Raw genomic sequence first — 16,428 nt, forward strand, 5'->3', positions numbered from 1 at the left:
GTGGGATATTGATGACGCCCTGCTGTTTTCCTGTGATTGCAGTGCCGGCCCTGTCACCTCTGCATTCTTATTATTGATGGTATCCCTCCGCCCCCTGACAGCGCAGCCAGATGAATGCATATCCTTCCGCCTATACTTCTCAAGGACCCCTGAAGGATAAGGAGGGCCTGTCTGAAGATTTCATTGACCTTCCTCTCATGACAGACATGTAAGCTCAGACACACACGTTCACGCTGCCAGGTCACACATAAACACACTGAGTGCCCATATGTTTTTCTCTGACCTTAACGGCTGACCTACCCGCTGTCTCTCTTTAGCTGAACGCACACACACACACACACACACACACACACACACACACACACACGCACGCACACGCACGCATGTGCACACACTCACAAGGACACACACAGCAAGGAAACAGCTTTGCTTCAAACAAATTCTGCAATATCAAAAGAGTTCCGTGTTTCAAAGAGTGCTACATTCCTGCAGCAGCACCCTCCATCCCACTCCCTCTTTTCCTCTCACACAGTGTCTCGCTATTTCTTTGTCTTTGTCTCGTCTCTCACTCTCTGTCTCTGTTACTGTCTTTACATTTTCGTTGTCTTCGTTGCCCCTGACTTACTGGTACAGTTCTTCATATTCATTAAAACAACCTATGGACTTCTCCACACCAACCTGGCTCCAGGGACTGTGGGTAGTCCTGAGGTGGCTGTCCCTCGCCTCTATCACTGGCCCTCTCCAGCCCTTTAGAGAGGTGTGAAGGAGCAGGGCTGAGTGCTGGGGAGCGGGGGGCCGCCGCAGCCGGGCTTGGTGCAGGAGTCAGAGGGTTCGGCGGGTGCGGGCGCCTGGATGGGGAGTGGTAGCAGGGCGACTGACGGCTGGTGGGACACATCCCTGGAGACGGCGTGGATGTCTTTGATGGAGGAGAAGTGTGAGAGAAGGGTTTGGCTGCATTAGAAGAGTTGGTGGAGGAACAGGAGGAGGCGGTTCGGGATGCAGAGGACGCATGAGGAGAGTCTTCAATGGTGATAGCATGCTCCTCATTTTTTCTCTGTGAAAGGGAAGAGGTGAGTTAACACAGCTGCGTTTCTTTGAATTTCCTTTTCTTATTGGTTCTTATTATTTTTTGGTTTGATTGCCAAGTAATGCCTTTGTCTTTCCTGATAAGTTATTTAAAACAAACAGGACAGGGGGTAACTTAACATGAGCACAAATGTGCACCAATGCTAAAGAGACAGAGACAAGTTTTAATAGAGAAAAGCCATCAATGAAACCTTTTTCCAACAAAAAGGGGAAGTCACTGTCTTGTTAAATGTAGTGTTATTTTGCATATGTTTCTCTTTTAGTGTTGAGAAATCCATATATCTGCGTTCAGAGATCATTTGGTTGTTTTCTACGCATGACCTCTCAAAGCAGGAAGACTTTTGCACAATAGTTTCACACTTCCCATTTGCCCACAGTTCCACAATGATATTTTCACAGCATTTCACAAGTTTTGCACTACACTGTAAACCCCCTCACACGTGTTTGGGTTATATTAGTCATAGCTGTACCTGTCCCATGGAGTGGCGTTGCATGTGCTCCATGGCTCGCTGCTGCTGCTGGTGCTGCAGGGCATATAACTCCTGTTGCCGTAGGAAAGAGGAGCGGGAGTAGACAGGGTGATGCTGCAGGTGAGGAGGGGGGCCCCGGCCCCCGTACACAGGAGGCCATAATCCTGACTGTTCCAAAACATCTGGAGCAGGATACAGTTAGAAAGAGGGGGGAAGTGAGGTTGTGTTCTTTCTAAATAGAGAAATATTTTCATGGCTGCAGTACACCAGGATAATCATGAAGAGAAACTGTGTCGATGAACTCTGAAAGTGCCTATTTGAATATGTGAGATTGGCATGAGAGTTCAGTCACCTTAACTATAGATGTGACAACTCTGAGCTGTATAAGCTGTTGCTGGTCCCTGACACAATAAGTGATTCCTGAATGAGGCTCCACATCCTCCGTTCACCTTCTTTAACTCTTTCTATTATTTCTAATAATTGTGCTTTTCTTTGCAGGGAAACACACACATTTTCCTCAATCACTCACTCACACACACACACGCGCGCACATACACAAACACACTCTCACAAACACACACACTCTCACAAACACACACACACACACACACACACACACACACACACACACACACACACACACACACACACACACACACACACACACACACACACACACACACACACACACACACACACACACACACACACACACACACACACACACCCCTTCTTGGCTGCCTTGTCGCTGGGAACCTTTGTTCTGTGAGATTAGCCTGAGTGGGCTAATGTTTCCCAGGGGAAGGGTTCAGTGGATGCACTTCCCCTCTCTGCAGGAACTCCCACGAAGTGAGGCAAGGGAGCGGGAGATAATTAAATTTCACAGCCTGTTTGCAAAGCAGCATTGACACACACACATGCACAAACGCACACATACATAGTTGTGTTCATGCCTTGTTCCAGACATGAACACAACTAACTTAGGATGTCCTCACACACAAACACTCACATGACACGCACGCACGCACGCACACACACACATACACACACAAAGTCAAATCCAAACACACCCGTGTGCCACCACAAGAGAGATGAATGTCAGTTAAAATGGTTTGCATAACACTGGGCACATGCAGAGGGGGCAATGGAATAGCTGCTCCCATTAACGAAGCTATAAAACACAGCCCCTCTGACAGAGGGACTTAGTTGAGCATTATATTATGATTAGCCAATGATACTAAAACTGGGAGAGAAATGACAGCGGCTCTGATGGTACAAGTGCAGAAGGAGGGAGGTAGGGGGGCAGAATATGGGTAGAGAGCAATGAAGACTCTGGTTGTCTGTGTGCGTTCGTGTGTGTGTGTGTGTGTGTGTGTGTGTGTGTGTGTGTGTGTGTGTGTGCGTGCGTGCGTACGTGTGTGTGTTGTGTTGTTGTTAAGGGACGCTTAGTGTACCTAGATGATGATGTGGCCCAGGTTCTGTAGGAAGAACCACCAGAGGGGAGTTAGGGTCTTGGGTGAGCGATCCCAAGACGGGCTGCAGAGAGCCGGGCATACCTGCTGGGAAACCGGGGCTCATTCCCACATGGCTTAGACCTGGAACAAAGATGTACACAAAATAGTAAAATAAAAGCAGCACATAAATACTTAAAGCCATGCCGTGAAACACAAGTTAGAAACACACGCTCCCTGTTTATTCGACTCACTGTATGAATGCCCCATCCAAAGGGAGGGACTTCCTGTTCTCTGCATCCAGTGGTGGTGAGCTGGGTGAGCGTGTGCAGCATGGTCCGCCCCTAACTGGTTGGCTCCACCAGGAACCAAGAGGTGGGAGGTCAGGTCGCCGTGGCAACTACTAGAAGGGTGGATCCTGGCGAACTCCACTCGATCCTTGTTTTCCCTGTCGTGGCGTACCCGGGATGAACTTTGTCATTATCTTTGATTATCCCTCTTATTGTCATCATCATCACCATCATCATCATCACCATCATTAAGATCATTATTTTCATCTTCAACATTGTCATCTTCATTACTACTACTACCATTATATTCATCAAGAAAATGAAATGTGACAGCAACAGGAACAGCCATCATCTTATGCCTGGTCAATGAGTTCTCATTATATGTTTTCTTCCCTTAATATGACTACATAACAAGAGCCTGATACTTCAGAGACATTCATATTAGTCCCCATAACATTAATGCAACACATCTCATCTCAGAGAAAGAGACAGAGAGAGGGCAAGAAAGAGAGTGAGTGGGTACAGAAATACTACATCAAAGGGTGATAAGAGTAAATGGAGTGAGTGGGGATGAGAGAAAGAGAAGCAGAGTCTCAGACTGGGAGAGAATCTGAAAGAAATAAATGAACTTCAGCTCATTGGATTAGAGCAAAAAATGTATAGATTATACCATGTGCATGCATGCATCTATGAGTATATATATCCATATGTGTTGTTGATTGTGAATTTAATTGTACCTGATGATCATTTCTCTGTCTCTGTCCAGATGATGAACGCTGATTTGCTCCTCTGTCATCCTCTTCCTCTCTTCTGCCTCCCGCCCAAGAGGATACACAGGGCGGGACACCCCTGGATCACAAGTACAACAGTGATTACAGTCGCTATCATTCACCATTCAAAAGTTTAATTCAATGACAATGTTTTGAAACTCTGGTGGCATCTTCAAATGTTTTTCTGGCCCTTTAAATAGAAAGTCTAGATACTTGCACTCATATATTTCTATGACAGAAAGTAAAGTTCAACAATTACTCTTTACTGCGACTTTGTCTCTGAAATAGTGATGTGGTCAATCTACAGACAGAGGCTGTTTGCAAGTTCCAAGTAAGCCACAAAAAAGGCCAAAAAAGGTAAGATACTGTACAACACCAGTAGCAGTTTAGATGTGAGGATTTTCCCCATAATGCAGCCTAGAGTACAGAAATAGCATTAATTGACTTTGAGTGCAAGGAGCATAAATGATGTCTGACCTTTCATACTGGGCAGCACCCTGCCTTGTCTGCTGTGTCCAGGGGTGTTGTCTGGGGAACGATGGGGTGGCCGGGCTACAGCGACAGCAATACCCACTGGAGGCTGTCGCACCTCCCCCTCTCCGGCATCCCCCGACTCTTTCCCACCTCTGTCACCCCTCTCTCCCTCGTTAGTGGATCCCCGGCGAGGAGGGAGGGACTGTTTGGGTGTGTCTTGCTGGGAGGGGTTGCTCTTAGCTCCTCCTCTGTCCCCCTTCTCTGATCTCTCTCCACCCTGCTTGAGGCAACCCAGACCTCCGAAGGGGCTCCGATGTGGCAGCAGCAATGGCTGCTGGGAACTGTAGTTCATTAGGTTCTTCATGGCACTGCCCTCATCTTCAGTGGTGTGCGAGGAACGGGACAGAGGTGGAGGAGGTTGAGAATGGGATTGGTTCTGGTCATTATTTGGTGCTCTGCTGCTGAGCCCTCTTACTTCACTGCATGCATTACCAACCAATGCATGATGGGAGCTTTTTCTCTGGTCCTCCTGTGGGCCCCCTCGAGACCCCCAGGAAGGTGCTGTCTGACCTCCGTCTCTTGCCCTATCTTCTGTACTTGCTCCATGGCTGCTGTGCTGCTGGTGCCTTATCCTTGCAACCTTCTGTCCCTCCCTCTGAGCCCCTGATCCTACCTTCCCATTAGGATGAGGACCCAAGTGGAAACAGTCCCTGAAGGGAGGAGTGCTGGTATCAGAGCCATTCTTGGATGAGCCCTGTCCAGCAGCAGGGTGTGTCCCCTGGCCGTCTAGCGGGAGTGAGGGCCGGTAAACATCGCCCACAACATCTACATCTCCGAAGGATGAAGATCTTTCCAGGCTGCAGGACCGTAGCTCAGGCTGAGAATTCACGTAAGAGTTGGGTTTGTTGAAGTTCTGTGTCTGGTGGCTCCAGTCAGGAGGTTTGTCAGCTTTGCCATATCCCAGCTGCTGCTGGTGTGGCAAGGATTTGTCCTTCTTCTGGCAACTGCTAAGTCGGCTGAGGTGATGAGAAGGACTCTCATAAGATCCTTCTCTACTCTTATCATCTCCCTTTCTCCCACTTCCTCCTGCTGCACGACAGTCAGAGCCTGCCAAGTCTCCTAATGGCCCAACTGAGGGCACATAAGTTGGGCCAATGACTTTCATTTCCCGGCCAGACCCTCCAGGGGTTGATGTGTTATCTTTTGAGGGTGTCAGTGTGAGAGGGGAACAGTAAAACTCGGGATGAGGATGGTTATGTCCGTGGTGTATCCACCCTCCTGTGACTGTGGCGCCCATGTGCAAGGCATGAGGAGGAGGTGGCGGAGGGGGAGGAGGAGGCATTGAGTAGGAGGCCACAGAGTGGGGAGTAGGAGGTGCTAAGATGGCTGTTGCTGCAGCCGTCCCTCGTCTCATACATTCAGAGGAGGAAGTTGAGGATTCACTAATCCTCATCTCCCCATTTATAGGTCCATCCTTGGAGCACCGCCTGCCCCCTCCGGCTGGAGGTCTGCCCACCCCACCACAGCTGCTGATTGCACCCCCCTTTCCTCCAGAGCCCGTTTCTGCCCCTGTACCAGTGGACAGTTTACAGGCAGGCATATTTTTTGTCCCCTGAATGCCCGACTCATTGTCTCTGTATTCTTTGTGTCGCTCCAGAGAGTGTCTGTGGTCCTCCTCCCTACTCTGGGGTGTGAGGTGAGGAAGAAGGGCATGGTGAGGGTGAGGGTATGCTTGGTGGTGGTAGCCAGATGGAGTGGTGGCAGTGTTTGTCGGATGAGGATGGTGATGAAGAAGCTGATGCTGATGCTGTTTGTCTTTGCTCTCCGTGTGTCGCTCCTTGCTGCTTGATCGCTCCTTGTCCTTTGACACAGAGGAAATCCCTTTCTCACCAACATCCTTGCTGCTCTTCCCCCCGCCTCCCCCATTGTCCGTCTCGCGGCTGCAAGAGCCAAGAGGGTGACCTGGGGCAGTCCTGGACAAAGGGGGAAGGCTGTGATTGGTGGAGAGCAAAGGGGGCTGGGGTGGAAGGCCTCTCAGGTAGAAGTGATCTGGGAGAAGAAGAGAAGACATACGATAAATTATTAAAGTTGAAGGTATGTTGAAATCTAGAGAGATTTGAATGAGGGTTGAGATTTAAAAAAATGGCAACTAAAAACAACTTTTCATTAAGTTTTAATAAATTACAATATTAAATTGTGTTTCTCCAATGACATCTGGAGAAAAAAAGGGAAATTGATATTGTAAGACCATTTGTTACTCTGGTGGTGAGTGGTGATTAAGCATTTCAAGGAGTATATATAAAGCTATAGTATTTTTTCTCAATTTGTTGCATCTGCGCACACACCAACACCTACCTTTTTGAGTTTCATAGAAGCGGTGCTGTCCATAGAGACTGTTGCTATGGTGATCCAGGGGACTCATGGGGAGAAAAGGAGAAGCAAGACTTCCTGAATAGCTGGGGTACCCTGTCAGAGGGAGGGAGAGAATTGATGTTTCTCTGCAGTGTTGACATTCAGCAGCCCTCTAAACAAACAGTTTTTCTCTACAATCTATCATGGAATAGGGCCATTTTGGAAAACACAGAAGAAAAAAAATATGGCCGGTTAGTGCTACTTTCACCATAAATGCACTTTTGCGCAAACACGCCACAGGAGTTGACATTATTTACAGTGGACAAAGTGGTGACAAAAACCACAGCTGACAGCTACTGCCAAGTGTTTGCAGCATTTAACAGGATGGAATTTGTTCTTCTACAAAACACATTTTTCCCAAACCCAAGACAAATAGTATGAAGTATCACCACCACCCACCAACTTAAAACACACACACACACACACACACACAGTTCTCCCAGGAGGTCACTGGGAGGTAAACGGTCGTTCCACTCTGTTCCTTGTTTTCAAGGACATTGAACTGGATTCTGGGATTGAGGAGGTCTTGGCAGTTGTGTTGATAGGAGCCTGAGGCCTATATGGATGGGTGAGGGTCAGCATGGGTGTGTATTTTCGGGGTCATCGTGGTGGCTGAGAGGGGGTAGCCTTAGTAGGGAGGACTGAAAAAATCACCACAGGCCCATGCTCATACACATGAGCTCAGTACACAAACACATTATAGGGCCAAAAGGCTCTGATTATGTGTGTACGTGTGTGTGTTCTCCAGCAGCTGGTTTCATGCCCCACAGAGTGTCCTTGCCGGCCCGTTAATTGGCAGCCGTTAAAAGTTTAACGGTGGTGGCCAAAGTAAACAGCACTCCATAAAAACTCATCCTACGCATTCCACAGTCGCACTGCAAAACCACCAACACCCCCTCACTGCTCCCAGCATGTGTGTGGGACCCTGTGTCTGTGTGTTCATGCTGCAATGTAAATGCATGAATGTGTGCTCTCCACCGTGTGTGTGTGTTCGTGTGTGTGTGTGTGTTCGTGTGTGTGTGTGTGTGAGATTACTCTGACTGGTTAACAACCAGTGAATCTAAATGGCGACAATTAGCCAAAAGGCTCTATCAGCCATCTAAAGCCAATCCCGTGGGTAATGATGAGTGATAAAACTCACGAGGGAGGGAGGGGAGATTAGAAAGAAGAAGAGCGGAACAAAGACAACAGAGAGGGACATGGTGACAAAAAAGGGGGAGAGAAATAACAGAGGGGAGGGAAAGGGAATAAGGGATAGAGGAGATAAGTCGTTGAATATACAGTGGAGGGAGTAAAAGTAAAAGAGACAACAGAAGAGCAGGGCTGTCAATATGAAAAGGCCCCAATCTGGTGCTGCTGTGAGGCGTATGGAGAGGGGAGAGGGGAGTGTGTGCATGTGTTGCAAAGGTTGTGTGTGTGTGTGTGTGTGTGTGTGGGTGTGAGAGGATGGAAGATGAAGGAGGAAGTGAAAGGGAAGTGAAGAGCTTTGAGATGGCGGAGATGAGAGAACAGAGGAAAAGGGAGGTAAGGAGAGGAGCGAGAGCACATGAGAAGGGAGACAAAAAAACAAGGACAGGTGTGGAAGACGGAGAGCGAGTGACAGGATAGGTGAGGGTGAGTGCGTGTGTGTGTGCGTGTGTGTGTGTGTGTGTGTGTGTGTGTGTGTGTGTGTGTGTGTGTGCGTGCGTGTGAGAGAGACACTGTAAAATAAATAAATAGTTATTTGTCTGTGAGAAAGAATATGTGCTGTTTTTCAAACAACTGTTCATTTCTTCTAGAATATGTCTAGTGTGTGTGTGTGTGTGTGTGTGTGTGTGTGTGTGTGTGTGTGTGTGTTTGTGTGTGTGTATTAGCCAGGTTTCTCTTCTCTGTGCTGGCTACGCTCCACTCTCTGGACTGTGGCCAGCTGGCAGACCGCCGACAGGAGCTCCCTGGCTTAAATTCGTAAAAACAATCATTTGTAGTGTGTGCACGCGTCTGTGCGCCCGGGCGTGTGCACGCACGTGTATGTGTGTGTTCAGACATCAAAGCTGAGCCACACGGACACAAAATCTGTCTGATAGGCACACGCATTCCCCCTTCACACGCACACGCACACACACGCACACACTCTTGCTCTCTTCTCCCCACTGCTGCTCTCTCTCTCTCTCTCTCTCTCTCTCTCTCTCTCTCTCTCTCTCTCTCTCTCTCTCTCTCTCTCTCTCTCTCTCTCTCTCTCTCTCTCTCTCTCTCTCTCTCTCTCTCTCTCTCTCTCTCTCTCTCTCTCTCTCTCTCTCTCTCTCTCTCTCTTGCCTTCACGTTGAAGTCCTGCCTCAGACTCCTATGAATCTGATTTCAGACACTCACTCCAGGCGACATTAGTGCTCATTTTCAGGGCTTAACTGTTGCTATTTATCGCTCCATGAGCTGCAAATGAGGCAGTTGCACAAGCAAAACTCTTGTCTCCTTTCAAGCTGTAAAGCTGTGTCAGGAGAGATTTCTGTGTAAAATCACAGCTCTTATGAGTTTGCCTCATGGGCTTTTAATCGGAAAATTTGGCTGCAGTTTGGAAGTGTCCTGCGTCCATGGGTGAGAGGCAGTGTGTTTGATTTATTCACCCAAATTAAAGTGTCATGGCAGGAAAAGCACAGGACTAAATGATACCATTAATGATGGAGACATTTAAGTGTCCCCTTCAGTCATTCCTGCGAGTAATCGTGCACATCACAAGGATGCTGCTGACACCGTCTCACGTAAAAGGAATGCAGTCGTTATTATTGGTATTGATTATACCAGTGCTGTGCCTGCCATGACTTGTCCAGATGCGGGGGGAAAGGACTGTTGTTACAGTGGTCACAGAGTTGGTTGTATGAATTTAAAAAACAAAGCTGCACTGGAGGTTGACTGGCTTCCATTTGAGTCCTCTGCAACAATGTTCGCGGGATTGAAATGCTTTTCCAAAGCAACACACTTTGATGCGTTTCGTTCACTCGTTCACATTTTTTTTAAAAACTGGTGAAACGTGAAATTCTGACCGTTATCATCAGTTAGTTGAGAAATACCGCCTGTGGCGGAAGCCTGTGTTTCTGTTGAAGCCTTTTTAGAGGTTATCTGTCTAGACACATCTCGCTGTCAAAAGAGAAATCCTCTTTTAGGCACACACAAGCACGTACGCACGCACACACACACACACACAGAAAGAAATGCACATAGTTACCTGAGAGGGACAGATAACTGAGTCAAGCTCAGACCACAAACGGTTAACAGTCGAAAGAGGACATGATGCATGTGGATGCACACATTTGTGTGTGTGTCTGTGTGTTTGATCAGGAAGGGGGCCGTTGGAGGTCGGTTAGCCCAGAAGGGGCCCTGAGGGTGGGGCTGCGGTCAGAGGGGGAGGGGGCGGGGAAGAGGGAGGCTATGTTGGAAAATGGGGTAAGTTTCAATGTGTTTGTGTGTGTGTGTGTGTGTGTGTGTGTGTGGGGGGGGGGGGGGGGGGGGGGTGAAGCTCATGAAACCTAACCTCAACCCCTACAAGAGAGCAGGGGAGTTGACTGAGTGAATGGAGGAGAGAAAAGCAAGAGCCTGAAGTGTACTGTAAATTACTGCCAATAAGGATGCTATTCTTAAAGTACATCCGTGTGTGTCGTGTGTTAGTTTTTGCGCTTGTGTTTGTGTTTGTGTGTGTGTGTGAGGGAGAGAGAGAGAAAGAGAGAAGAGTATCATCAGAAGCATCACTGCGGTGTGTGTTTGGCCTCAGCTCAGTGTTGGTTAAACCACTTAATGGCTCCATCTCAATCTAATCCCAAACCAAGACCCTGGATTAACAAGAGACCCACAGCACTCTGGGCTGCCTCCAATTTCCTCTTTGCGCGCGTGTGTGTGTGGGTGTGTGTGTGTGGGTGTGCAAGTGTGTGGGTGTCTTACCTTCATGTGAGTGGGGGAACCATATAGGGGAAGCGCTCGAATGGGGTCCAGCCCTGTAGGATGGGGAGGAGGGGGATGCAGCGGGTCCTGAGGGATGAGGAGGATGGGAAGCTGGGGACCCCAGACTGCTGGCCAGGAAGGAACCCATGAAGGAAGCACCTGAGTGACACACAAGAGAGGCTAGAGGTTAGAGAGCAGCTCTCTGATCACATTTGGCTGTTGGCAAGCAAGAGGCGAGGAGGAGTCTACTGAGGTGCAAATGAGCACGCAACACCACAGAAGAAGAACTGAGAAGCTCAAAAAATGCGAGTGTTAAGCTGAGAAGGAGCAGATGTAATCCCAAACTGCCTGAGCAGTTAAAAAAAATGAATGTGTCAGTGATAACTGGGTCTGGCTTTCTCCTCAGCTTTTCACAAATTAGATTTTAATATTCATCTTCAAAATATAACAAACATCATTTGACGACATTTTGGTGCCTTTTAGTCAGCGTTAGTATGAAATGTTAACCATGATTGCGGAGTGTCAAAGTGGGGGCTAACTTTGGTTAACTTCCACTTCCAAGAAGACGCTACATCCATTCATATTCAACATGGCTCCTATGATCGAATCATCTGTTGGTTACATCTTGGTGAATATTTGACCAATCACATTCAAAATGTCACTGTTCAGCTCGGAGTAAAACCCTAGTTTCACCTCTCAGACAAGACTAAGAACAAGTGCAGACTTTCAGTTTCATCCTGTAAGGGGAGCGAGGGTAATGGGCAGAGTTCAGTTTGGCTTTGTTAAAATGTATCTGCACTTATCAGCCTGCTCTCATTTAGTGGAACAACCCGAACAGTTGTAGGGGAAGGAGGTAACATATCCACAGGGAATCAGGTAATTAGTCACTGGATGGAGAGAGAGAGGGGGGGGGGGGGGGTGTTACCCATAAATTCTGCCTTGCATCAGAGACAATTACCACAACCACAACAGTCCACATCTGGGTCGGACACACACACACACACACCTCAACCATGACCTGACGCCCCAACAACCACAACCACAAGTGCCTTCAACTGCCAATCTCTCTCTCTCTCTCTCTCTCTCTCTCTCTCTCTCTCTCTCTCTCTCTCTCTCTCTCTCTCTCTCTCTCTCTCTCTCTCTCTCTCTCTCTCTCTCTCTCTCTCTCTCTCTCTCTCTCTCTCTCTCTCTCTCTCTCTCTCTCTCTCTCTCTCTCTCTCTCTCTCTCTCTCTCTCACACACGCACGCGCACACGCGGACGCACGCGCACACACGGACGGACACACACACGCACACGCGGACGCACGCGCACACACGGACGGACGGACGGACACACACACACACACACACACACACACACACACACACACACACACACACACACACACACACACACACACACACACACACACACACACACACACACACACACACACACACACACACACACACACACACACACACATGTACCAAGATTTTCTAAAACTAGACACTCCTCCATCTTTTGCTCTAGATAATTTCGCTGTCTGTTTCCACTGTCTCTCTCTCTCTTTCTCAGACATGATATTTTCAAAGCTTTCCCCTTTTTTCCCCTCCAAAATCCACTCATACAACTGTAGATCAGTGGTCTTTCAGCCAGTCATAATAAAACACAGCTCGTATAAGACTCAGGCTGGTTTCACAAGGCCCCCTGGCAGCACAGACTGTCTCTCCCTCTCACACACGTACCCAGGCACATGCAATTCAAATAGAGACTGACTGCCTGACTGACTGCCTGACTGACTGACTGACTGACTGACTGACTGACTGATTGACTGACTGACTGACTGACTGACTGACTGACGCACGCACGCACACACACACAGACACACACACACACCGCAGACAATAGAAAAGAAATTCGGTTTTCAGCTGAGCAACCATACATACAGAAGTTACGAGACAAATCTTCAAGTTTCTTCGGGGACCACGACTTGTACAAAAGAGGATTGGTCAGTTGCATTGATTTCAAACAGCAGTGATATTGATTAGTAAGATGAACAGTTGTGTAAATACTCTTCCGTCCTCATTCACATCTTTCCCCCCACTACGGTTCTTTCATCTTTCACCCTCTCAGATCTCCGCCCATCCCCCATTTCTCCATCTTTTTTCCATTTACTCATCTCTTTCCTTTTCTTCTCTTTTTTTTTTTTACCCCATTCCCTCTTTCCTGTCACCTCCCTCTCTCCCCTCTCTGTCTGTTTTCTGTTGGCGAGTCGAGGAGAAAATCATATTTGCCCGCTCCCTCTGGCCTGCTGATATGGAAAATCATCTCGGAGGCCAGCCACTAACATAAACCTTATTTCTGTGCCTGTTCTTTCCCTCCTCCCCTTCTTCTCTTCCTGCCCTCTGTTTCCACCTTTGTTTTATCCTGATCTGCACATTCCCTATCCATCTGTCACCGCTGCATCCTCTCATAGTTTCCTGTAGCCCTGAGCAGAAACACCAAATGATGAATGCAGGCACACTGGATTACCCATAACTGATGAGAGGTATCAGACAAAGAGTGAGCGAAACAGAACAGAACCATAACAAACATTACCCAAACTCCATGCCCCACCGGGTTTGATTGATCGATCAAACACAGACGCATATCTACATCAAGAATTCAGCTCTGACCCAAGTCACATCATGATTATACACCACATATTACGATTTCTGCATATGTGATTTACTAAAAATACAAGCTGCTGACTGAGAAAACGGCTCCGTTCAGTCTCTGAAGTGGTAATTAAAGTAGAAAATGTGTTCGTATGCCTCCCATTTTTCCCACTTGGCATCACAAACTGGAAAAGTGTGTCAACACACAGGCAGCGAATCTTCCGATGTTGACTATCCAAGGCAATAAAAAATCTGAATTATGAGTTTCTATTGATACTAATTCAGTCAACTGCACTTACAGTGAGCAAAATCTGCTTTAGTTTATTTATAATAGACTGTAATGTGATTTTTTTTTAGGGGAAAATCCACTCAAACTTACTTATTGTAACACTGTTTTATATTTTATTTAAAGCATTGGATATGTTCCTTGCTTTTCTGGGCACATGCTCCGCTGCTTGGAATATTTTTGGTATTCTCACGGATAATGGAGCCAAACATAAATTTTGAGATGTTGCTTTGTTTCCTGTGCGGCCACAGTTGAGTTTGATAGCAGCCAATCTGAAGTTTCAGCAGTATAAACACTGGGATTTGGTGTCAGTGCTTTAGAATTTAACAGCCAGATCTTGAGAGAAAGCATTTTACACTGCCGGTTAACAGGCATACAGGGAGAAATCTATCTGTAAAAGGCAAAAAGAAGAAACTATATCGAGCAAAGAAAGTGGACAAGACTGTCAGAATACATTGCTAGAAGAAGTTGACATAAATAATACCTCTGTCAGTGTTGGAATATTTTCCGCGAGGATTACAAAATTAAATCCCAGTGGATAAAAGTTGCAAGGAAAAAAAGGCAAAAATTGTGCAAGTAATTCTGCATTTCTTTTATTAGTGCACCAACGTTTTCACAGCTCAAAGACACACTATGACAGTTTTAATTAAGGATGGATCAATGAGGTCTGCGCAAAATGTTCGGCGGTCATGATTAAAAAGAATAAAAGGATAAAGCTTTTATGCAAAATGCTAACGTGTCTGATGATTAAAATAAACCAGAGAAAAACATCAAGGTAATTTTCTCATTAGATTGGAACAGAGCTGGTCTTAGGACACAGTATATATGTGGTGCATGAGCTGTGGATGGGGGGAGAATATGAAAAATATAACCCTGCACCCTCTTTTGTGTGTTCGTCTCGGCAGTGGCTGAGGAGGAAATATACGGTGAAACACGACAGCGAGACAACAGATAAAAGGACAGACCGTCCCAAGGTTTCTCCCTATTCTAAGGAGTCAAAGCGAGACCGGGAGGAAGAGGAGGAGGAGGAAGGAGCAAACAGCAGAGGAGAAAAGGAAGATAGCAACTGAGGTGCGATATAGGTGAAGGAGGGAATGTCACAAGGAGAAAGAAGCAAACATGAATAAAGTAACAGGGCAACATTCTTCGCTGTAGCTTTCTGAATGGACTGCTGCTGATCAACACACACATGCAATCACACGTACGCACACACACTCTCACACACCTGGAAGGGTGACAAGTTAAATCGATCCCCGTCCGATTGAAGATCAATATTCTCTTGTGTTCTATTGTCACATTTGCCAATTAACAGAGACCTCTGTCCACACACTGATATACTGAACTCTCTCTCTCTCTCTCTCTCTCTCTCTCTCTCTCTCTCTCTCTCTCTCTCTCTCTCTCTCTCTCTCTCTCTCTCTCTCTCTCTCTCTCTCTCTCTCTCTCTCTCTCTCTCTCTCACACTCTCACTCTCACACTCTCACACACACACACACACACACACACACACACACACACACACTTTTATTCTGCCATTGGTACTCACTGCGAGAGTTTGATAGTCTGACAATACCGTCTCACTGCATATGAGTGTGTGTGTTTGTGTGTGTATCAGAGGTTCTGACTCTCGTTGGCTTGGCTGTAACACTTCCCATACACTTGGCAACCTCTCGTCAGTCCGACCCTTTCATACGCCTCCAACCACCAAGGGCCCTGGCACAGAGCCTTCAATCTGTGCGTGTGTGTGTGTGTGTGTGTGCGTCTGTGTGTGTGTGCGTGTGTTTTGGGTGTGTATTTAGGGGCAGGAGTCAAGCCAGACCTTTCTGATCTGTTTTGACACCACAGAATTGCACAAGTGACAGGGCTACTCAAACAAGGCGGTTGTGGAAGGCACTTACACACGCAAGCGCGCACGCACGCACGCACGCACGCACACACGCACGCACACACGCACGCACGCACACACACACACCCCAGGGTCCATAAAAGCATTATGGCACTGGGGACACAAACACATTCAATGTGTGAGTAAGCGCCCGAGCGGTGCGTACAAAGACCATGTTCAGAGGAGAAAAAGGAGTTCTTTTGCTCAACTAGATCCAGATAGCATTTTCCTTCTGCTCTATCTTATTATTCATCAACGATTTCTCTTGACTCATTCATATTAGAAAGAGCAGAGTGTGCAAGCAAAGCATGGCATGTCGCCTGGGACGAGCAGCTGCACTGAATCACATTACGGCGGGAAGAGGAGAGAGGACAGAGAAAGAGAAAGGGAGAGACGGGGAGAGAGTGAGAAAGAGTGGCGGGGGGAACTGAGATAAAAGAGCTACAAATGAGAGATTTCCCTGTGAGGCGCATAAATCAGCAGACTATGAACAGCACAGCTCAAAGCCTGACTCCCAGGCTGCGGACCAGAGCCTCGCCATCCACACACACACACACACACACACACACACACACACACTTACACACACACACACACACACACACACAACTAAGCAGACACACACGCACTCTCGCTCTTTCTAATACTATCTCCCTGCATGCACGAGACTACTGTTGTAACATCCGAGTCTCACATCACACCTACATGTGCGCATTTACACCATCAAAAGCGACTGAAGACGTTGAAAAACCCACTGTACA

General features: G+C 47.3%; 1 protein-coding gene across 8 annotated transcripts in view; it reads right to left on the minus strand.

Moving 5' to 3' along the window:
- bahcc1b (BAH domain and coiled-coil containing 1b) overlaps positions 1-16,428 on the minus strand; it is a 61,924-nt gene that overhangs the window by 20,274 nt on the left and 25,222 nt on the right. For 6 of the 8 annotated variants that reach the window (XM_047327583.1, XM_047327586.1, XM_047327585.1 and 3 more), the window contains exons 3-10: positions 10,860-11,018; positions 6,897-7,007; positions 4,545-6,590; positions 4,035-4,146; positions 3,262-3,455; positions 3,011-3,151; positions 1,557-1,738; positions 679-1,054 (exon numbers count right to left, since the gene is read on the minus strand). In XM_047327583.1, the coding sequence (XP_047183539.1) occupies positions 679-1,054; positions 1,557-1,738; positions 3,011-3,151; positions 3,262-3,455; positions 4,035-4,146; positions 4,545-6,590; positions 6,897-7,007; positions 10,860-11,018 (3,321 nt within the window). Of the gene's footprint in view, positions 1-678; positions 1,055-1,556; positions 1,739-3,010; positions 3,152-3,261; positions 3,456-4,034; positions 4,147-4,544; positions 6,591-6,896; positions 7,008-10,859; positions 11,019-15,328; positions 15,512-16,428 lie in introns of those variants that run through there. The other 2 variants (XM_047327588.1, XM_047327587.1) reach the window with 2 other exon arrangements.

Source organism: Scophthalmus maximus, chromosome 16, assembly GCF_022379125.1.
Source record: "Scophthalmus maximus strain ysfricsl-2021 chromosome 16, ASM2237912v1, whole genome shotgun sequence".
NCBI classification, from domain to species: domain Eukaryota; kingdom Metazoa; phylum Chordata; class Actinopteri; order Pleuronectiformes; family Scophthalmidae; genus Scophthalmus; species Scophthalmus maximus.